At 28.7% G+C, this 25,821-nt stretch overlaps 1 protein-coding gene across 1 annotated transcript; it reads left to right on the plus strand.

The window, feature by feature from the left end:
• Positions 1–23,422: 23,422 nt before the first annotated feature.
• On the plus strand, positions 23,423–25,360 carry LOC110647995 (transcription factor MYC2). The gene has a single exon (XM_021802062.2). It carries the CDS (start codon positions 23,690–23,692, stop codon positions 25,100–25,102), a length of 1,413 nt encoding a protein of 470 aa, XP_021657754.2. The 5' UTR covers positions 23,423–23,689; the 3' UTR covers positions 25,103–25,360.
• Positions 25,361–25,821: the final 461 nt, after the last annotated feature.

Here is a 25,821-nt window from a genome sequence, read left to right on the forward strand (position 1 = left end):
TAGTGTTTGATTTATTAAGACTCGTGAATCGGCTCGTTAAATGGATTCGTAAATAAGTTCGTTTGTAAAAAATCTATATTAGTTATTATATTTTATTATATTATAAATATTTATTATTTTATTTATGATTATTTTAAAAATAATATGTTATTTAAAATTATGATATAATCACTATACAATATATAGAATGTATTTATTAAATATAGTTATTGTAATTTAAATTTAATTTTTTATAAAAATTAAGTTTTTTATTATATGAGAGCTAATAAAAATTACGTAATTTAAACTTTATACCTCTAAATTTGAAACTCACTTTGTAAATTAATCAAGTTATTTGTGAACTTCTTGAGAGTGGGTTCGATAAAAAGCTTGGTTTGACTTGATTCATTTAGAGCTCATTTTTTAAATGAGCCAAGTTTGAACTTATAGCTGATAATCAGTTCAAGTTTAAAAATATTTTGACGAACCAAGTCTAAACTCTTCAAAATTCGGTTTGACTCGATTTGTTTATGCACTTATTTATAACTTTTGTTTAATATATATGTCTAATTTTTTAACTACATGCATTGATGAATTGATGAATTATTTGACTTGTCTAAATAATTTATTATGGTATTGTCCAATTACATAATATAATTAATTATGAAATTTGATATTTTAATTATATATCACTACTACATTAGGATTAAATCATCTTAAAAAGTATAGAAAAATTGTAATTTTCTAGATGATTTATGTTATCAATTCCCTTAAAAAAAAACTTTTATAATTTTCTAGATGATTTATGTTATCAATTCCCTTAAAAAAAACTTTTATAAACAAATGGATATAATTTTATAAAAATAAAAAAAAAATGATGTAGGATATGTTTGAGTCAGTGATTGAAAAAATTAGATTCTAGCAATCAGCAGTAAACCGTAAAATGCTTAAAAAAATTGAAAAAATATGTAATAATAATTTCAAATAGCTCATTCTATATATTTTATTTATTTTATTTAGATTTTTTTATCTTAAATTATTTGTTGTCTTTAGAAAATTAAAGAGTATTAATTTTTTTTTCTAATTTCACCATTTATCTCTGCCAAATACTACAATAAATATTTATACAATTTTCTATTTGATATAAAAGGTAATTTAGTTAATTACTAGTATATTTTTGTAAAAGTGAGATTATTCAATCATTTTCTTAATCAACACACAAAACTCAAAATCCAAAATAAAAATAGATGGAGTTAGTATTAATTATTAACTTTTTAAAATTAATTTAAAAAATTTATTAATGTCATTGATTAAAACATTAAAAGTTCTAATTGCTCAACTAAGGATTTTTATAAATAATTTGATTAACAAGAGTTAGTTCAATTAATAAGATAATCAATCAACATTCATACTATATTGAGAACTTGAGTCTTATCAACCATTTTTTTAATAAATAATTTATAAAGCACTAAATAAAATTGATAGTTTGGCTCAACTATGGAGTTTTTCCTAATTTAAACTTCTAGGGTTTGTTTGAACGGGATGAAAAAAGGATAAATAATGAACAGTAAGAAATGGTAAAAAGGAGGAAGGATAAGTAAGATTACAATAAAAAAAAAAATTTAATGTTTGAGAAGGAATGAATTAATAGAAAGGTAAATATAAGTAATGTATTTTTTCCACCTTCCTAACTTCTCTTTACCTTTATTTATCTCACTTTCATCTTCATCCAAACAAATTAATCCCTACTCTGCTATGTATGGAGTTGATATAAGGCAAGATATTGTGAAATGTGTATCAAATTTTCGTTAATAGAAACGTGACGTTAATAGACTGTAAAGGCAATTTTCAAATCAATGGTAAGGACTAAGGAAAAGTGAAATGGAAATAAGTCAAGGTTACAATTTTCCACTAACGTAAAGTAGTTACCATAACGGTGGAGCAATTACCCTTCCCTTCTAGAGTCGGTCACCATTTCCAACCTTTTCTAAATAATAATAATAATAATTTATAAAATTTAGAATCAAGAACACTAAAATAATTAAAATGAGAAGAAAGAAGAATATTTATATATTCTTTTCGTCTCATTGTAATAGATGATTTAGAAGAAAAATTTTTTTCTCATTTTATTTGTAATTTTAAAAAATTAAGAAAGTATTTTTTTTTCTAATTTTATCATTGTCTATCATTATTTTCAATGCATTTATTTTTTTTAATAATTTTCTACATTTTAATGATACTATAAGGATACTTTAGTCGATTATTGATTTTTTTTTATAAAAATAATGTTATCTAATCATTTCCTTAATTATTTGTATAAAAATCTTAAAAGGCTATTGAAATGGAATGGAGGGAATATTAAATCTACCTTTTAAAAAAAAAAAACTACCTTTTTAGTCTATCTTTTTAAGCTGTTTGGTATTAAACTCAATCTGAAAATTGGCCAAACAAAGGAACTGGATTGATGGATTTGTGGTTTATCCGGTGAGTTAATAGTCAACCAGTAATTAATTAAATATTACATTCATTAATATAAATACATATTTAAAATTAATTATTTAAATTCAAGCTTTAAAATTTATTAAGTTATATTTACATAAATGTTAATAGTATTTTTAAATTTTATATAAAAATATTTAAGTGATATATTGCATAAAAAATTTCTATAAATGTTTAATTGTCTTTTTAATATTTATGATATTAAGTATATATTAAAAATAAAGAAATAAATTACTGTGTAAAATTTATTATATTATTACAAAGTAATAAATACATACATATCAAAATTACAAACATTGGTTTTAATTTTAAAAACTTATATATATATATATTTAAATTACAAACACATAACTATTAAACTAGTTCATTTGATTTTAATTTTAAAGATTTTTTGTGAGGTTTTGAGTTCAATTCCCCTTACAAATAAAAAAAATAAAATTATTTCTATTAAATAATTGAACCGGCCAAGTTAATCAGGGTCACATTTAATTGATTCAATCGTTTGACCAACTGGTCACACTAAGTCACTTTTTTATCTGGTTCAACTATAAATTTAGACCGATTTAAGAATCGATTAACCGATCTGACGATCGATTCAGTCTAAATTTAATAACTATGAATGGGATTGAGTTTGACCGGTTTGCATGGTTGTCACAGTAATCAAATTAAAATTATTTAACTCATGCTTGAGGGATAAATTATTATTTTAAAAATTTTGTTGTTAATCTCAAAACCACTTACATATCTTCCTAGCTAGATGAATTAATCCTAGAAATTAATGAAAGAATAAAGGGAAGAAACCTGTCAGATGTAACCGTATGAGAAATTCATCAATTCTCATTGGTTGCATTAGAAAAGCTCTGTAATCAGAAGTGCAACTAGGAAATGCTTGTGACTAATTCAAAAAAGCTTGGATAGATTTGCGATAAATCCCATTTGCGAATCAAATGCAAGGAGAAAATTTGCATTTGCAAGAACAAAAAGAAGTTTCACCAGAAGAAAGTTAAATACGGCAAAGGCGGCAAATAGGAGAAAGATAAATTCCGATTTTTCAAAAGAAAAACTAACCGGAATAGATCACTTAAGTCTGACAAATGTTACATATGCGGGAAAAAATGGGCATTATGCTAAAAATTGCCCTCAAAATTAAAAAAAAAAAAAAAAAAAAAAAGCAACAAAGATGATCCAACAAATACAGTAGAGTTCACACATTTGCCTGGAGGATGCTAATATTAATCATTATTCTCAGAACAAAGTCAGACAGATCAAGATACTGTCTTTGCTCTCGAAGAGCTCCCAACAGATTATGAAGATCTGAGTCTTGAAGACTTTTCTTTGGAAAAAGAATATGATTTCCATTTCAGCAGCGTAAATACATTACAATACTTCTCAGCTCAACCAACTATTCTAAGTCCTCTAGTCCAACTTCATGTCCTGCCATCTAAGTATGAAAGAACAATTTTAGTTACTGGTTTTTTGGACATTGGTGCATACAGGAGCATGATGAATCCTTCTATCCTCTCAGAAGAAGATTGGGTCTCTTATATGGAATATTTTATGGCTGCAGATGGAAAAGTCTTTAGAACTGATCTCATCAGTAAAAAACCCCATTAGAATTCATTCTTTCTATACTGCATAATCTGGACAAAAGTCACCAAGATGGATCTCCATGGAAAGGACTTGCTAATCGGATTCGATGTATTCCATGCAAAGGACCCAATTTCATGCTTTGGTTCAAAAATATGAGATAATGCTATTAGAGTCATTTGAGCCAGACTGACATTGAATTTCTTGGAATGAAATTTAAAGATGAAAAATACCAGCCCGCTCCATATATTTCCAAAGAATTGCTCAACTTCCCAGATGAGGGTCTTACCATAAAATAGATTCAATAATTCCTCGATATCATAAACTACTTAAGGAACTTTATTCCTTATGTTTCCAACTACATTAGCAAATTGTCAAAGATGCTAAGAAAAATAGGCCTCAGCCTGGAACCTGGAGCAGACTATAGCTGTAAAGACTCTTAAGCAAATCACTCAAAATCTGCCACCTTTCAAGATTCCAAGTATAAGCAAAAGAATTCTATAGACTGATGCAAGTAATGAGTACTAAGGTGTCATCCTCCTCGAGGAAATAGATGGAAAAAAAGCATATATGTGGTCATGCTAGCGAATAATTCAAAGAATGAAAAAAGCACTATCACACGATTTACAAAGAGATTTTGGCCATCAAATATAAAATAAAGAAATTTGAATTCCATCTTATATGCCTCTGTTTCCTGATCTTGATGGACAATTCATCCTTTCTTAAAGTCTTAGATTTCAAAAATAAGACTCTGCTTGAACCGCAACTTTTAAGGCTCAAAAGCTAGTTTGATAAATACAACTACACGGTTCAGCATATAAAAGGAGAACACAACCTCATCCTTGATCTTCTCACAAGACCAAAAGCTTGTTCTCTTATTATCTCCAGCCAGTCCATCCCATTCATCCTCATGGCAAGGTCATCCTCTAATCCCGTATTACCCAAATTCCTTATCCCTACACTAGAAACATTTCCTCCAGGATGCACTCCAAACATGACTTTGGCTCAAATTGTTGCTTATGCAAAAAACCACCTGTTTCACTTCCAGAATTTGTCAAATGTCCTTCGACAAAGAAGAGATAATTGCACTCATTTCCAGCTAGACACTCCCTTCCTGATAGTATTCAACTTGAATCCTCAAGAAGAACTACTTCCCGAAGAAAAATGGTTTTTTTGGGTGTATGATAACCCTTTATGCCATCGCAGTAGAAATCCCTATTGTGGCACTAGACAACTTCCTATGTGACATGGTAAACTAAAGGTCTCAATTATGGCATTTCCTTGAATGGTTCCAGTCACTAGCTGATTGGCACAATGACCTCAGAAAGATTATAGAAGAAAATTATCTTGAAAAAAGATCACTCAAAGAAGCCACACAAGCTTATTCACTATTTATTCTCCACCGTCCTTTCTTCAAGAATCTAGAAGGGATGCTATGGACCCAGAACTCAGTATATGAATGGCACTCTTACTCACAGACTATCAAAGACAAGTCAATGAACTCCCCTCTTCGAAAAAGACTCTCGGTATATCTCTGCAAACTCAATAATTACCAGCCTAAGGCCCAAATCATGAGATCCACTTCTATAGGCCTAAAAATCAAGGCAGAGTAATTCTCTGATTATGACATCACATTTCAAGACTCTCAGGACCCCACAGAAGAAGATGAGATCAATATGGCTTTAGCATCAGCAGACAAGGGAAAAGAGCCCATTAAAGGACAATCTTAGCAAAAGAATCTTTTTGAAAAAAGTATTGGGACTAATGACTCAGACTATTACAATCTATGCCCTAGTCACGAGCCATCCAGCTAAGGCACGGTAACCTAGAGCTGATGTGTCGAAGCATCCAATGCTCACAGTTTGTATTACCCTAGTGTATTATTATGTTGTCACTTTACTTTTTCTTAAAAGGTGTGTTTGTCAAAGCATCCAATGCTCATTGTTTTGTACTATCCCAATGTGCTGTCACTTTCTCTTTATTAAAGTGATTCTTTTGAATCACGGGTGGACAGTAAGATCTCCAGCTCCTGAGCTCTTTGTATGTTAAAATCCTCAGAGTGAAAATAATATCAGCTCTTCTATAAACTTTTTGCCTGGCCTTCTAAATCTCTCCCTCTTGAAAATCAGAAATTATATTATAGTCATATTTCTCTCCACAGAGGCATAAGTATGCATTAATTTTTTAAAACAAATTAAAAAAATAAATCAATTATTAAATTTTTAAATTTTTTTTGACATTATCACATTGTTGCAATCTCATAATTGCCTCAATTATTAAATTTATACATTATTAAATAACAATTTTATTAAAAAAATTTAATTTGTAAATCTATTTTCACACCGTTTATATTGTTTCCTACTATATTAATTAAATATCTATCCACATCTATGAATATAATATTTGCTATCAAAAGCATTTTTGAATTAATTTTAATAAATAAAAATTAAATTTCCATGAATTAAAATGAAATTTTCTTTTCAAAAATATTAAACATATGACTCGTCTTCAATTCTAGAGATTAGAAATGTAATAAAACAAGCAAAAGAGGATAAATAAAAAATAAGCTTAACGGTTGTTTGGTATGAGTAGTTTGTCACTCTCATCATTTAAGTAAGATTGAGTATTCGATTATTGTGAATGAAGAAGATACCGATTGGGAACCCTTTACACCGATTGGGAACGCTTTACCTCTTAGTGAACCAACCCGACGTGAATAAGATTAGTTCTAATCTACTGGACTAGGAAAACTTGTGAAATATTTAAAAAAAATAAAAAAATAAAAAAAGGAGAGATGCAGTGGTGTGTTTGTTGTGAAAAATTCCAATATTAATTTATATGTACATCGGTTTCATCAGATAAAAATTTCAATCTAAATGCCCTAATAACATATCCATTTTATAGATTAAAAGATTTTACTAAATTATAATTAATTAACTTGCTAATTTGCATACACGTAAACTGATTTAAGAATACTCTTAATCATAAATACTAAAAAGAAAAACTATATTTTTTTATTATAGAAGTCACAAATTTTAAATTAAATAAATATGAATATTCAAACTGAGTCCTTAAGAATGGATGTTGTGGTGGTGAGCCATCCAATCTCAATGTGTGAACTTTCCTTGGAGGGGAAGAAGAGAAAGAGGCTGACATCTCTAATTAGGTAATATCAAATATTTAAAAGATAAGAACGTCATTAGATATGTCTTATTTTAAAATTTAATTAAATGTTAATTAATTATTTCTTTACCACCCCACTTTTGATTAAGGAATAAAATAATTGGGTTTGGGGTCAAAGTTTTGGTTCGCGTTGTCAATAATTTGTTATCCAAGTTAACGAGTTTTTTTTTTTTTTTTTTTTAGTCATGATAATATGGCAAAGGTCAGGGTATATGGATCAAGATTTGTTTATTAATAAAATATTAATTCAAGATTCTCTCCTAAATATATAATTATTTATAATTAGAGTATAAATGAATCAAATTGCTCGTGAGCTAATTCAACTAGATAAATACTTACTTCGATTTATCTCGTTTAAAAAATGAGTCGAGTTCAAGATCAGGTTTTAGACTCATTTAATAAACGAGAGGAATTCAAACTTCATAGTGTTCGATTTGCTAAGGCTCGTGAATTGACTTGTTAAATAGACTCGTTTGTAAAAATATTTATATTAATTATTATATTTTATTATTTTATAATATTTATTATTTTATTTATGAATATTTAAAAATAATATGTTATTTAAAAAATAATATGTTATTTATAATTATGATATAATCACTATATAATATATAGAATGTATTTATTAATATAGTTATTGTAATTTAAATTTAATTGTTTACAAAAATTAAGTTTTTTTTTTTTTATATGAGAACTAATCAAAATTACGTAATTTAAATTTTATACCTCTAAATCTAAAACTCACTCTGTAAATTAGTCAAGCTATTTGCAAACTTCTTGAGAGTCAGTTCGATTAAAAGCTCGTTTTGACTCAACTCGTTTAGAGCTCGTTTTCTAAATGAGCCAAGTTTGAACTTATAAATAATCAACTCGAGCTTGTCACGAGTTAAACTCGAGCTCAATTTGAGTTTGAAAATATTTTGACAATCCAAGTTTAAACCCTTAAAATTCAGTTTGGCTCGATTTATTTACGCCCTTATTTATAACTTTTGTTTAATATATATGTCTAATTTTTTAACTACATACATTGATAAATTGATGAATTATTTGACTTGTCTAAATAATGTATTATGGTATTGTCGAATTGCATAATATAATTAATTATGAAATTTGATATTTTAATTATATATCACTACTACATTAGGATTAAATCATCTTAAAAAATATAGAAGAATTGTAATTTTCTAGATGATTTATGTTATCAATTCCCTTAAAAAAAACTTATATAAACAAATGGATATAATTTTATGAAAGTAAAAAAAAAAAAAAAATTTGATGTAGGATATGTTTGATTCAGTGATTGAAAAAATTAGATTCTAGCAATCAGCAGTAAACCGTAAAATGCTGCAATCAATAACTAGTGGTTGAAAAAAAAAAGACCTGAAAAAATATGTAATAATAATTTTAAATTACTCATTCTATGCATTTTTATTTATTGTATTTAGATTTTTTTTCTTAAATTATTTGTCGTCTTTAGAAAATTAAGGAGTATTAATTTTTTTTTCTAATTTTACCCTATATCTCTACTAAATACTATAATAAATATTTATACAATTTTCAATATGAGATAAAGGATAATTTAGTTAATTAATAGTATATTTTTATATAAATGAGGTTATTTAATTATTTTTTTAATCATCATGCAAAACTCAAATATCAATGATAAAAATGGACGGAGTTAATATTAATTATTAATTTTTTAAAATTAATTTAAAAATTTACTAAGGTCATTGATTAAAACATTAAAAGTTCTAATCGCTCAACTAAGGACTTGTATAAGTAATTTGATTAGCAAGAGTTAATTCAATTAATAAGATAATCAATAACATTCATATATTATACTGAGACTTTAAGTCTTATCAATCATCTTTTTTTAATAAACAATTTATAAAGTACTTAATAAAATTGATAATTTGGCTTGACTATGGAGTTTTCTCTAATTTAAACTTTTAGAGCATGTTTGGATGGATGAAAAAATGATAAATGATGAAAAGTAAGAAAAGGTAAAAAAAGAGAAGGATAAGGAATGTTACAATAAAAAAAAAATTCATATTTAAGAAGGGATGAATTAATAGAAAAGTAAATAGAAGTAATCTATTTTGTTCGTCTCACTTACTTCTTTTTATCCTTATTTTTCCCTTTTTCATCTTCTTCCAAAAAAACCCTTGCTCGCCATGTATGGAGTTGATATATAGCAAGTTATTGTGAAATGTGTAACAAATTTTCGTTAATAAAAACGTGACGTTAATTATGATAAAGGGAAATAGACTGTAAAGGCAATTTTCAAATCATTGGTAAGGACTAAGGAAAAGTGAATTGGAAACAAATCAAGGTTACAATTTTCCACTAACGTAAAGTAGTTGCCATAACGGTGGAGCAATTACTCTTCTCTTCTAGAGTCGGTCAACATTTCTAACCTTTTCTAAAATAATAATTATAATTGTAATAATTTATAAAATTTAGAATTAAGAACACTACCCCATAAAAAAAATAATTAAAATGGAAAGAAAGAAGAATATTTATATACTTTTTTCATCTCATTGTAATAGATGATTTAAAAAAAAATTATCGCACTTTATTTGTAATTTTAAAAAATTAAAAAAGTATTAATTATTTTTTTTAATCTTATTATTATTTATTATTATTCTCGATGTATTTATCTTTTTTTAATAATTTTCTACATTCCAATAATACTATAAGGATATTTTAATCAATTATTAGTATTTTTTTTATAAAAATAATGTTGTCCAATCATTTTCTTGATTATTTGTATAAAAATCTTCAAAAGTTATTGAAATGAAGAGAGAATATTAAATCTGCCTTTTTTTAAAAGAAAAAAAAAAGCTACCTTTTTAGTCTATATTTTTACGCTGTCTGTTATTAAACTCAATCCGAAAGTTGACTCGGTAGAGGAATTAAATTGATGGATTAGTGGTTTATCCAGTAGGTTAATGGACAACCAGTGGATTATTAAAAAATATATAAATTAATTAAATATTACACTTATTAATATAAATAAATATTTAAAATTATTTAATTAAATTTTAATTATTTAAATTCAAGCTTTAAAATTTATTAAGTTATATTTATATAAATTGTCATGACTCAAATTATGGGCCAAACCGACACTAGGACTTGGGTAAGTATAAGGCCCCCAAAACCCATGGTAAGCCTAACTATTCATTAACCCAACCTTAACGCTCGTATAGAAACCAATTTTTAAGAAATCAATTGGACAGAGTTCGGTCATAAACTGGACCATTCAACAGAGAGTTTTTAGCTCACCCGACCTGTGATCACAATATACATATTTATAGGGAGCTCAGCTCTCCCTCACAATCATCAACAACTCAATATAAGATTAAATGGAAGTCCAACTCTCTCATCCAACATGGTCATCCATTCACTCATTCCACATACATAGATTAATATGTTTACAATCCCAAGCTAAGTAAAATGGTTTTACATATGCGGAGATCTAGAATTCAAATTTAACAATACAAAATATGGAAATAATAGCTAGTAGACTTGTGAGGTTGGAAGCAAGTTAAACAGAAGAATAAGCTCTCCTGTAATCTAAAAAATAGGGTGAACAGGAGTGAGTGTTCGACTCATAGAGTAAGATATTGATTTTACATAGAATTTCTATAACTATCTAGTACTAATGCATCCCTAAGGATGAAATACAGTATAGATCAGCAATTTCAAACAATTTCAACAATATTCGTACAAAGAATAATTTGAAGCACTCACACACCCGTATGTCACATCAGTATAAATACAATATGGGAGCTGATTCCTCATATAGCTTTCTTAATCCAAGGCCTGCCAGCGAAAGCAACTCGAGTTGGACTTTCTCTTACAATCCAAGTGCGGGGTTCAACGAGATCAACTCAAAGACGTACTCACCCTGACTTATCACAAAAGGACTGGGCCTCCAGCGAAACTAGCTCAAGCCGATTTGCTTGTCCTACCCATATCCACCCCCAATATACCATATGCATACCGACACATGCACACAGTTCTAAATTACCCTAGGCGACACCCACATCAAACCATCAAATAAAGATGCAACATAAAGCGTGCCTATAGTAGCTAATACATATATCTATAAGTGATGTATAGGCATGTTGTGACATATAATAACAATAGTATTGAAATTATAAATAAAATCAATATCTACTTACTAATTAACCAGAAGTCACTACGGCAGCTGGGCAGAGGAAAAAGGCTGACCGGCTCACCTAAATGATTATATTACAAATTCATCAGTATTAATTTCAAATAAAGCTTTAAAGAGGCAAAAGATGCTCTAATTTATGCCGAAAATTCGGCAGAGTTTTCCCTGTACTTAGGACCTACTCAACCTGCAAAGGGGTTTAAATAATACTTTTAAAGCCACACATCATCTTAACAACAACACATCACCCCTCTTGAGCCCTCCAACTCAGGCAAACCTCACACAATCCAACAATTTAATTGTAAGGGTTAAAACAGATATTTTACAAAAGTCATTCTAATTAGCTCTAAAAATTCTAAAATTTTACCCCGCAGTCCTTAGCAATATTATAGAGCCAACGCAAAAGGAATTATAATTTTTTAGCTACCCACGAATATTTTATAGAATTTTATTCTAAACCTGCCACTATGAACTTGAAGAAACTCGGAGTTCAGGTTTACCTATGCCAATTCTAACGCTTAGAATGCATCCAGGGCATCTGAAAATGATGGAGTAGCCTATAATTTTGACCCAGTTCTGAAGTGATTTCAATAGCTTATCTGCTCGGCCCAAAATTACATATTCGGGCGACGGTCGAATTTTCAAGAAACGAAAGTACCTACGCGAAGCGCACAACACCAGGGGTTAGAATAAAATTATTACAAAATTAAATAAGCTCATTTGAAATTTGGAAAAAACACTGTGAAATTCATGGGACCCACTGAATTTCTTATATCGAAAAATTTTGAAATTTATATTGCCGCGAAGCTCTTGTCATGTAGAGCACACCGGTACTCTCGAAATTCCCATGGGGTTCTCGGTTTAGGAGAAATTTAGCCCAAAAGTCGAAATGGGCTAAAACTTTTCGGGCAAAAATTGGACAAACCGCTAAATGAAAATTAGTATTCTTGGTGTCTATAGAAAGCTCTCGAGCAGTATAAAGTGTTTGGGATAAGACCCGATCCTGGATCGGCCGAATTTTGATCAAGAAGCTGAATGATGGCGTCTCATGTGGAGGGAGTTTCAAGAGCATTTTTCGGACCACTGGAGCGATGGCCGGCGACGGGGGAGGGGAGCTGGAGGTGCGCCTACAAGCTGGGGAGGAAAGGGCCTCAGCTGGCCGCGAGAGGAGAAGAGAGGAGAGAGAAAATGAGAGGGAAAGGAAGAGAGGTCGAGTGATGCGGGAGAAGGGAGAAGGAGAAAAAGAAGATCAGTCTGATTCGATCCGGTTCGATTCGACTGGTTTGATTCAGAATACCCCAAATTAAATTTTTACTCTACCCTGGGATAAAAAACGAGGCCCAAAAATTTCAAAAAAATTATTGAAATCTCAAAAAAAAAATTTTGAAGATTAAATATATTTTTTATTTTGCCACATAGTCTTTAAATCAATTTTTAAAAATAATAAATTTATTATCTTAAGAAAATCAAACCTGATTTTTAAAATTCAGAAAAATTTCAAATAAATTTTCATAATATTTAATATAATAAAATAATAATATTTACGTATAAAATAATTATTTAAAAATTAGGGGTGTTACATAAATATTAATAGTATTTTTAAATTTTATATAAAAATATTTAAGTGATATAATACATAAAAAATTTCTATAAATGTTTAATTATCTTTTTAATATTTATAATATTAAGTATATATTAAAAATAAAGAAATAAATGACTTTGTGAAATTTATTATATTATGACAAAGTAATATATACATACATATCAAAATTACAGACACAAAACTACTAAGTTAGTTTACTTGGTTTTAATTTTAAAAACTTTATTATATATATTTTTTAAAATTACAAACACATAACTATCAAACTAGTTCATTTGATTTTAATTTTAAAGATTTTTTTTATGAGGTTAATAAAAAAAATTATTTCTATCAATTAATTGAACTGGTCAGGTTAATCGGAGCCATATTTAATTATCAATTCAATTATTGGACTATTCAGTCGTACTAAATTATTTTTTTATCTGATTCAATTATAAAATTAGACCGATTTAAAAACTGATTCATTGATCTAACTAATCGATTATGTCTAAATTTAATAACTATGAATGGAATTGAATTTGACCGGCTTGTTAGGTTGTCACAATAATCAAATTAAAATTATTTAACTCGTGCTTGAGGTGATGAATAAATTATTATATTAAAAATTTTGTTACCCATTAATTATATTATAATTATTTACAAGTAAAGAACATAAGCTAAATTCCAAATTAGACAAATTCAGGCTTCTAGATTATGGGACTTGTGGTATAAGGTCACATGCAAGTGTTTCTCCAATTTTTCGGATTTAGGCTGCGTCTAATACAGCAATTCGGGACTTTATGCTTATACCTTTAGCCTTCAGCCTTTGTGTAGACCTTTCAGAATTATACGGATTTAATTTAAAATTGAAATTAAATTAAAATTATTTAAATTTAAAATTGATTAAAATAAATTTTAATTCAAATTTTTAAACAAATTGAAAAAAAAATCAATTATTAAATTTTTTAAACAAAATTTTTTGACATTATCATATTGTTGCTATCTCATAGTTGCCTCAAATATTAAATTTATACATTATTAAATAACAATTTTAATATAAAAATTTTAAATTGTAAATCTATTTTCACACCATTTGCATTGTTTCCTACTACATTAATTAAATATATATTCACATCTATGCATATAATATTTTCCATCAAAAGTACTTTTGAATTAATTTTAATAAATAAAAATTGAATTTTTATGAATTAAAATGAAATTTTCTTTTCAATTAATTTTAAGGGTAAATGTGGATAGAAATATTTAACATATGAATCATCTTCTAGAGATTAGAAATGTAATATAACAAGCAAAAGAGGATAAATAAAAAAATAAAACTAATAGGTGTTTGGTATGAATAGTTCGTCACTCTTATTATTTAAGTAATATTAAGTATTCGATTCTTATGAATGAAGAAGATACATAATGAGAGTGTTTTACCCCTTAATGGATCAACCCGGTGCGAATAAGATTATTTCTAATCCATTGAGTTTTGAATACTTGTGAAATATCCAAAAAAATAAAACATAAAAAAAAATGGTTTTTTTATTGTGCAAAATTCCAATATTAATTTATATGAACATTGATTTTACTAGATAAAAATTCCAATCAGGTGCCCTAATAATATACCCATTTTATAGATTCGAAAATTTTGTTAAATTTTAATTAATTAACTGGCTAATTTGTATATACGTAAATAAGATAGGCGCATCTAATATAAGTTTGAGTTCATATGAGAATAAATTTAATAACCATTTGATTACATATTTATATTGAGATACATACAAAATTAATTAAAATATATTTATAGAGTATACAAATTTATATATAAATATTAAACTTATTTTAATATAAGTTCGAGCTCCCGCATATGTCCCTAATAAGATTACATCAAGGAGGCTCCAATTTAAGTACTATTCCAATGAGCTAATTAAGACTGTCAGGTTGGATTTTTGTGAGCGTAATCTTATGAAAAAAAGACTATCCAGAAGTTAAGGGTAGACATAATACATGGGCATTGCATGCATGGTCATAGGTGATAACAAGAATATATATATATATATATATATATATATATATATATGCAACACATTAAAATTACAAAGAATATTCCTATGACTCTCCAACTTTTCTCTGTGGAGATTAAAGAGCTAGGCCCAATCATGGATTACAAGGAAGCCTTTATTCGGCTCTCTAAAGCTCATTCTAATTGGGCTAGCAGGCGATCGCCTTGAATATTTGATCTCTGGCCCCGAAATATAAATCATCTCCTTTTCATTGCAGGAAATGAACAGTTGGAATACTACTTTTGCAAGTATATATATAACATTAATCAAATTATTAGCACTATTAATTAATAAATTTTAATTTAATTATTTAGACTCATTTTTAAGATTAAATTTTATAAATTTTAATTTTAATTTTAATTAGAACTAAAAAAAATGAATTATTAGTACTTATGTACCTATATCCTTTATTATTTAGACTATTTTTTGATTTTCTTAGAAAATATTATAAAATTACTTATTTTAATTGCATTGGATATATATAAGGATGTACGCCTTTAAATTGTTCTAAGAAGAAATTTATTCTCAATGTGTATAAAAAATACCTTTAATTATAAATATTAAAATAATCATGAAAATGAAAAAAAAAATCTAAAGTTGGTCTCCTTTTCACACAATAAGAAAAATTAGTTTTATAACTAATTTTTACAATCGACTGAAATCAGTTGCTATTAACAATTGATTTTTCAATCAATTTATGATTTTTATTTTTTTTTAGTAAATAATTAATTTTTAAAATTTTAACAATCGATTCAAGAACTAATTGTTAATAATAATTTATTTATAATTTGTTACTAAATCGGTTGCTAATCGATATTAAAAAAATATTAAATATATAATTAATTGATTATTAAATTAAAAAATTATTTCTATTGACTTTAAAATTTAGCAATCGATTTAAAATCGGTTAACAGCCGATTCAATCAGTTGCTAATCCGAATTTTGTTTGTAGTGTCAAGTTTGACTTCATCTACCCTTTATAATTTTCTTTTTCTATACAACCAACTGAATGTTGGATTTCAATTCTACTTTGACATTCTCACATTGTTGCTATTTACGTTCAAAAGTATTTTTGAATTAATATTTATAAATAAAAATAAAAATTATATATTAAAATTTCTTTTAAAATGATTGTAAGGGTAAATGTGGATAGAAATATTAAACATATGATGTATCTTTTAGAGAGGAAATGTAGTAGAAATAAGCAAAGAAGGATAAATAGAAAAAGATAGATGGTTGTCACCTCTTAATTAAGCTGTGTTTGTTGTACCTTAACTTATGACTTGGGAACACGTTGTGCAAAATTTCAATATTAACTAGTTATTAACTCTGGTGCGTTGTGTGATAATAATTTAAAAATTTTATTTTTAATTATTATTTAATTTAAATTAAATGAAAATTAATTAATTAATTAAATTATTTATTTTGACAAAAAATTTAATTATTATATTTGACAAAAAATACTTATATATATTGATTTAGTAGTATTTGATTTAAATCAAAATAATCGACCGAATGAAAATGAATATAGGATAAATTCTATAAATAAAGATTTTTAAAAGATAAAATTGTAATTCTTAACTTAAAAGACAATTAGTAAAAAAAGTTTAACATACATCAAAGTATGAAATTATGTGAATGCATTAAGTAAAAAAATATGATAAAAATTGATTATCTTTAAAATAAAAAATATATTTTACTAATATACATAATAAATTGATTTTCTTAGCCATACGGGAATAAAGTTGAAGATATTACATGAATTTGGTAGGGTAAGAGCTAATGCTTCAGGCCTGCACACAATATGAGAATCCCTTATTCAAGTGAATGATTTGCCATCTTTTAACTTTCTTTGATATCAACTTTGTAACAGCTCAAATCTGAAGTGTTACCGGTGCTAAAGTACCGAAAGGTATAAGGCCATCACAACCCATAGTAAACCTTGTTTAAAAAAAAAAAAAAAAAAAAAAAAAATCCATTTAAATTCAAAATTGTTCGTATAATTTATTTATTAAATATAGATGGTGATTACAATTCTTTTACATTACCAAAATAATAAGTGGTGAAGCAAAGTAGCAAAATAGTAAAATATACATTTCATTGCAAAATAGAGTTCCACAAAAAGGAACATCTACTTTTCAAGCAAAATTGAGGCCATAATATCTAGAACTCGGCTAACTAGAAGGCGGTGATTGTATCTTCTTTGCATATCTCTAAATGGGAAGACAGAGAAAGAAGGTGAACTACGACTCAGCGAGTAGAAGCCTACTTTACAGAAATAAAACATATAGTAAAACAATTATATCCAAGCACATGAAATGCATCATTCATATGAGGTCTACATAACAATAACTAGCCACATCAAATAGTTCATGTCACTAGTCGTTCCCCGACCATTTTCATAATCATAAACATATATCTAAGATGCCCGACCCATTAAAGAAAAGCCCTCAATACTTCCTCTTAACATCACATGATGGATACCAGGGACCCAAAAGTCATATCTTACATTGACGCTGTTTCTAGAGCCCTAATACTGGGATATTAAAGATATAGAATTGCCTTATCGAGCATCCCAAAGCATCAGTATACTGAGCTCACATGCATGCATGCCTTTCAGTTTTCTTTTCCTTCACTTTTCTATTGGAAACCAGTGGATGCTTCATGAACTAACAAAATAGTACAATTAATCAGGCAAAACTTCGGGTATGCAATTACTAATAATATATAATATACATCAGAAAATTTATAATTAGGATATATAACATAATTGCTATGATGCATAATGTCCATGGAATGTAATAAAGCAGTAAAATAATTCAGTTCAAAATAGTCAAGCAGGTTCTACTCACTGACTGGGTGACCATTTGTTGCTATTTGATGTTCTAGGATTACTAACTCTATTGGTTGGAAGAAGCTATACTAATATACTAACACCTATTAGACACTTACTTATTCATATATTGACTTAATTACTTAGATAGCTTAATTCTCTTAATTATCTTGTCGCAAATCTAGCACAAGTTTCCTATCCTCCTTGCAAAGCAATAAACACATAGTGCTTTACATCTACAGCAACATCATAATGCCTATCCATTGCCTACAACAATCCTAATCTAAGTCCAGTAGTTCAATTATCCAATTAGGGTCCACAATTCCTTCTATAGTCCAATTACATATGCCCAACGTTCCATAAATTATAGAATATTTTTGGAGGTCCTTTATAGTGTTCTCATGTTATTGCAATTCATTTTACATAATTATTTCATGCCAGGAATTTTTTAAATTAATTATAGAATTCTAGCTTCAGGTAAAAACTACCTAAGTTAAGATTGGGCTTACGAATGTTGATTCTGCTACCTGGAACGTGTTCTAAATGGGCATGCCTAGGTTCTAAATTGACCCGCTGGGTGCTCGAAATGGGCTAGAAAACCGATCTCAAATGCTATAAGGCTATTTTCGATCCGATCGCACCTATATGAAGCCCATAATATGTTATTAATTATCATATATTTACATTTAATTAATGGGGATCAAAAATGATTGAAAATCTCACCAAGCGATCTAGGTTGTCTGATGATTGCCTTTCTTAAATGGAGTCCGATCGAAATGGGGTTGATTCCATCTCTAAGAGTTTGACACACTGATTTCGTTGATGGTCCCAGATCATTAGGAATCTTGCCCAAAACATTTCTCTCTCTCTCTCTCTCCTCTCCCTCATAAAAAATCTTCATAAAAACCAATGCTGAAGGTCTCATTTAGAAGTCCAAGCTACTAGAAGCTCAATATCATTGACCTCATGTACATACATCGCCAAAAATGGCCAAAATCAGCCTTACAAGGTTCTTAAGATCTGTCTTATTGTTTTTTTTTATTAAATTCCTTAACACACATTTATGTAAGCTAAATTATTACACACGTATCTTGTTCATACAAGCAAGTAGAATCTCATATACATTATTCCTAATCATGCCAAATTTAAATTTAGTGATGTTACCCTTTTTTTCGCCTTGCCCTGCATACACATTTAATTAAGTTAATTATGTACAAATCTATTTTCACACATATTACAAGTAAAAAGAATTAAATAATATAAAAAAATAAATAAAAATTAAATAATATAACAAAATTAATAAAAATAAACACCAAAGATAAATTAAAAAAAATAAAATAAAATTAAAACTCCTGATTGTCCTTGAATTTGTGCTCTTCTACAATTTTAGTTTAGCTGGGAAATTGTTCCTTAACTAAACTCTTAATTTTTTCTCTTATCTCTATCTCTTTTAGGTCTCCCAACTTGTACCAAAGACAAAGAGAAAAGTTAGAATCAAATTAGAATGTAAAATAATTTAATTTGCATTAACAATATCAAATCTACCAAAATTGACATAATTGCACACTAGAAATGAAAAAAAATTCAATCGAGAAAAAAATTAACTTTAAAATTCACAAAAAAATTTCTCGAGACTCCTAAGACATCAAGCTAAATATAGGGGGGAAAAAAACCTTAAATTCGTGCATCACATGGACCCATAAAAAATTATAAAAAAATGACCTAATGCAGAAAGATAAATCTGGACAACAAAATCATAAAATTCACTAAAATTCGCAAACTTGTCTAGAAAATTCTAAAAAATTTACCAAATGATAGCTAACACATCAAATTAAAATATAGTAAAGAGAATCACATTTATTTATGCAAGATTTAATATAGAAAAATAAAACAAACAATTGTTACCTAAAACTGGACAAATTTGAGCAAAGATTTTGTAAAACATATTCCTATTAATCTATAAATATTTTGACAAATTTAAAAATGCAGGCCAAAATTAGACATTTTAAATGAATATCTTAAAAATTAACAACTCAAAATAAGCAATCCAAGGTATTGAATTAAATTTTAAAAAATCGGGTTACATAAACAAACAATTAGACATAAATTGAAACTTGAAAAATAATAAAAAAAAATTCAAGTAAAAAACTTTTTTAGTGATTGAAAAGGCTATTCCATATGGAAACAATCAAATTAATCCATTAAAACTATTGTCTAACCTAAATTCTAGTAAGTACATAATGAAAATGCAAAAACAATAAAAGTAACGAATTGCAACAAAAAGATTCAAAGATATACCTTTGATTGGATTGGATCTCCTTGGAATTGAAAGACTCCTTTGACTCCTTGTAAAACTATGGAACACTAAAACTTTAATAAATAAAATAATTTTGAGTGCAAATTAATTAGCCAAACTAAATTAACCTAAGTGCAACTGTGTGATAATGTGGCTGAGATATGTATGTAAATATTAGGGAGAAGAAGAAAACTTCTAGAAAGAAGATTTCCTCCACACCAATATATATATATATATATATATATATATATATATATATATATATATATATATATATATATATATATATATAAACCCTAGATTTCAGCCACCTTAATCACCTCCCAAAACCATAATCATATATGTATTTATAATAGAGAAAGGTGATAAGGTAAGAGTGATTTAATCTAATTAGGATTTAGAATTTTAAAATGATAAATATAAATAAAATAAAAAAATATTATAAATAGAAAAAAGTAAAAAAAAAAATGCATACTAATGGCATATGCATTTTTTTCCTTTATTTATTTAATTAATTATTTAAAAAAGATTTTTAGTTAATTAAGCCTTAAAGTCCATCTGGAACCATTTTTCTTAATTTAGCAGAAAATTAAAAATTAATGGATTTGGTTATTTAATTCAACTTACTGAAATTAAATTAGTCAACTACAATGCATGTGTTACTTACTAAAATGACAAATTATTTTATTTTATTAATTTTTTAGTCATTCTATATAATGTTTCAAAATTTTTACCAGAGTAAAAAGTAGGTGTCTATATCCATATGGACATGTAATGTGGAATAACAAATAAATTATAGATTATCACGTACATAAATATAGTTGATTTTTTAATAAGAAAATAATTATTTAATTGATTTTTTTAAAAAGAAAATAATTGTTCAGTAGTTATTTAATGTTAAGCAGTTACTTGATTTTTAAATTATTAAGAATGCTTAGTCATTAAGAATTTGCAAGCTGTCCTTGAGTTGGCAATTGTTGCCCACTTTGGCAATCAATTTGAGCCAACTTCTTAAGCCTATATGAAGGAGATTGATTCTCCAGATTTGGTGCAACCCAGTTTTTGATAGTGTAGTGTAGCCCAACTGTGAGAGAGAAAAATTAGAGAGAATTTTTCTTGTGAGGTTTTGGGTGTAATTGGGTTTGAGGGTTTGAGTAATTTGTGAGAGAAAATTATTTAGTATGTGTAATTATTTTTTTCATAATAGAATATTTATTTATGGATTAGGCTTACGCCAAATTATTTTAAATTTTTTATTCTTTAAATTGTGAGTTATTATTTTTTAACAAATTAGTATTAGAGCTAAGGTTTGTGAGATCTAAAAAATGACAAGCACAAAATTTGAGATAGAGCCATTTGATGGGAAAAATAATTTCAGTTTGTGCCAAAGTACAGTGAAAGATGTCCTTATGCAAGTGAAAGATGTCCTTATACAATAAAGATTAATTAAGGCTTTGAATGAGAAAGAATCAGCAACAATCAAAGAGAATGAGTGGGATGAACTTCAACAAAGGGCAGTAAGTATGATTAGATTAACGTTAGCCCCCGATGTGAAGTACAATGTCTTGAAAGAGACTTTGCCAGTTGTTTTGTAGAAGAAGTTGGAAAGCCTGTACATATCCAAATCACTTACAAATCGCTTATATTTGAAAAAGGAATTGTACTAACTCAGAATGGAGGAAGGTACTGATGTTAGGCTTCACCTCAATTGCTTCAACAAATTAATTACTCAATTGGCTAGTGTTAGTGTGAAAATAGATGAAGAAGATAAGGCCCTTTTACTTTTAATCTCTCTCCCACAATCTTACAAAAACTTAGTGACAGCCTTAACAATTAGAAAAAAGACATTGAAGGTGGAGAAGGTTACTGTAGTTATCTTGGATGATGAAAAATTCAAGAATACAAGTAGTAGCAATGATGGTGGAGATTTTGTAGCGAGTTCTAGTCATAGCAGAAGTAATACATGTGGAAGCAATTCGGAAAAAAAATGAAAAAAAAATAAAAAATAAAAGTGATAGATCAAGCTCAAGACCACGAATAGGCATTACAGATAAGGAGTGTTACTACCATCATCAAAAGGGTTACATTCAATATAATTGTAAGAATATGAAAGTAGACCTTGTAGAGTTCAATGAATTCAAGAAGAGTCATGGAAAACAAGGAACTACCGCAATTGCAACTGATGAAGAAATTGAATATGATATTTTAAGTGTCGATGATTGTAAGGAAATGACAAAGAATCTGTTACAAAATGATGGTTAATGGATTATGTTTATCCTTTTTATATATGCTCAAAGAATGAGTGGTTTAATAAAATTGAAATAAAAAAAGGAGAGAAAGTGAAGCTAGTTAATGGTAAGAAGATGGAAGTTGAAGGCATTGGAATAGTAAAGATCAAGCTACAAGATGGTCATGTGAAAATATTTGATGATGTGAGATATGTTCCCAAGTCTAAAAGGAACTTGATTTCCTTAGGTAAATTGGATTCTTTAGGTTATGGGTGTTCCATTCCAGATAAAGTCATGAGAGTTAGTCGAGGTGCTCTTGTAATCCTAAAAGGCAAGAAGCTTAGCGTAAGAAATCTTTACAAATTAGAAGGTAACACAATAGTTGGAAATATGCAAAATGAGGCAACGGGTAATGTTGATAAAAAGGAGTGGAAAGTATTACTCAAGCGAAAGTTAACTTTTGCAAAAATTATAAAAGTTAATTCTATATGATTTGAAAAAGCAGAGGGTCGAAAATAATTAGTATAAAAGAATTCAAGTTAAGGTAGATATTTATTAAGCAATGACTCGATTTTTTAATTATTAAGAATGCTTAGTCATGAAGAATTTGCAAGCTATCATTGAGTAGGCAATTATTGCTGACTTTAGCAATTAATTTGAGCCAACTTCTTAAACCTATATAAAGGAGATTGATTCTCCAGTTTTGGTGCAACCCAGTTTTTGATAGTGTAATGTAGCCCAACTGTGGGAGAGAAAAATTAGAGAGAATTTTTCTTAGGAACTTTGGGGTGTAATTGAGTTTGAGGGTTTTAGTGATTTGTGAGAGAAAAACATTTAATATTTTTAATTATTTTTTTATAATAAAATATTTCTTTATGGATTAGACTTATGCTGAATCATTTTAAATTTTATGCTTTTTAAATTGTGAATTATTATTTTTAACATATATAGATTTTTTAGACCCATCCTTATTTATTTATTTATCAATGGTTTGCAATTTTATATAAGATTGCCCGTATGGAATCATTCCTCATTTCTATAATTATTCCAATTTAATATGAGGGAAAAAGAGAATGTCTCTATTTAAATAGCCCCAAGTTTCCTTAGTTAACCATCTTCGCTCATTTGTCTCGCTTCCCTACCCTCTCTCCATCTCTAAAACTATGTGGAATTTTTATTGAGCAAACTCTAGCTAGCTTTACCAAAAACACAAAAGAACAAACACAACTGAAATACTAAGGTGCAAGAAAAAGATATCAATGGAGGAGATAACGTCCCCATCTTCTACATCCTCCTTTATGTCGTTTTGTCAAGAGACCTCTCCCCCACTCCAACAACGCCTCCAATTCATCCTCCAAAGCCGCCCTGAATGGTGGGTCTATGCCATCTTCTGGCAGGCTTCCAAGGATGCCACTGGCCGCCTTGTTTTATCTTGGGGTGATGGTCATTTCTGTGGAACCAAAGAATTTGCAGCCAAGGCTTGCAACAAGCTGAACCAACCCAAATTCGGGTTTAATCTTGAAAGAAAGATGATTAACAAAGAGTCCCCAACTCTTTTCGGTGATGATATGGATATGGACAGATTGGTAGACGTGGAAGTTATTGACTACGAATGGTTTTACACAGTGTCAGTAACACGATCTTTCGCTGTTGAGGATGGAATTCTTGGCAGGACTTTTGGATCCGGAGCTTTTATTTGGTTGACGGGTAACCATGAGTTGCAGATGTTCGGGTGTGAGAGAGTTAAAGAGGCTCGCATGCATGGGATACAGACATTGGCCTGTATTTCAACCACTTGTGGAGTTGTTGAATTGGGCTCCTCGAATACGATCGATAAAGATTGGAGCCTAGTGCAACTCTGCAAATCGCTCTTCGGGGGAGACACAGCCTGTTTGGTCTCACTGGAGCCAAGCCATGATTCTCATCTTCATGTTCTTAACACTTCTTTCCTCGACATTAGTATGTTTTCAGCCTCTCAGAATGAAACCTCTACGGAGAAGCAAATTGAAGGCGACAAAAAGAAAGATGTCACTGGTCAAGTTCGCTCATCATCTGACTCGGGACGTTCGGATTCTGATGGCAATTTTGCTGCTGGAATTACTGATCGGTTCAAGAAAAGAGCAAAAAAGCTACAAAACGGTAAGGAATTGCCTCTGAACCATGTTGAAGCGGAGAGGCAGCGCAGAGAGAGGCTGAATCATCGATTCTATGCTCTCCGATCTGTAGTTCCTAATGTGTCAAAGATGGATAAAGCATCTCTACTAGCAGATGCAGTTACTTACATCAAGGAGCTCAAGGCCAAAGTTGATGAATTGGAGTCCAAACTACAAGCAGTATCCAAGAAATCCAAGAATACAAACGTCACTGACAATCAAAGCACCGATTCCATGATTGATCAGATCAGGGATCCTTCAATTTACAAAACCAAGGCAATGGAATTGGAAGTGAAAATTGTAGGATCAGAAGCCATGATAAGATTCCTGTCCCCGGATATTAATTACCCAGCTGCAAGGTTGATGGATGTGCTTAGAGAAATAGAGTTCAAAGTTCATCACGCAAGCATGTCAAGCATCAAGGAGATGGTGCTTCAAGATGTTGTGGCTAGAGTTCCAGATGGGCTCACAAATGAAGAAGTTGTGAGAAGTACTATTCTTCAAAGGATGCAGAACTAAGCTGCTAGCCTATGATCTCATATTAATTAAGGAACAAAAAATGTGGTCTACGTGTGTTTGGTTTTCATTTTCCTCGAATAATTCGCCCGTTCTACCTCTCTCTACGTATAGTGTGTTTAATTGTAAAGAACAACAATATTGTTAAAATTGTTGTTTGGGTGCTCTTCGTTTTTCTAGTTTCTATTGTTCTTAAAATCATTGTTGCTCTTTGAGTGTTCTTCATTTTTGTAGTTTCTATTGTTACATTTTCCTTTTTAATGTTTTTTTTCCCTCTGTGTTTTACTTTCAATTGTTCTTAAGTTGGCCACTGGGATTCTTGAATTTTATATATATATAAAATGGTACCCTTGCTATATCGAAACACTCAATTTTAAAAGGATCTAGCTACTCATTAATGATCAACTGTCCATTATATAAAAAGAAATATTTTATAATGCTTTCATGGGAAATATTGTATAAAAATGAAAATGAAATTAAATAAAAAAAAATTTGCCTTTCTTGCATTTTTCTTTTCCAATCACTTTTGTGTATCCTTTCACACTTAGAAAATTCAGAAACTAAAAATATAGGCAAAAATAATGGGTCTCATCTTCCTACTTTCATGGTGTAATTATTTTTATGTGATGGTACACTACTTTTTAATACACTAAGTATACTCTATAATTTGCCAAAAATATATATCCTAATTAAATTAGGGGAAGGTAGGGTTTTACAGGAGA

The sequence above is a fragment of the Hevea brasiliensis genome, chromosome 2 (genome assembly GCF_030052815.1).
Source record: "Hevea brasiliensis isolate MT/VB/25A 57/8 chromosome 2, ASM3005281v1, whole genome shotgun sequence".
Lineage (NCBI taxonomy): Eukaryota > Viridiplantae > Streptophyta > Magnoliopsida > Malpighiales > Euphorbiaceae > Hevea > Hevea brasiliensis.

Bases quoted from the DNA above. Each gene is read 5' to 3' on its own strand.
- LOC110647995 (XM_021802062.2), top strand. From the start codon at position 23,690: ATGGAGGAGATAACGTCCCCATCTTCTACATCCTCCTTTATGTCGTTT.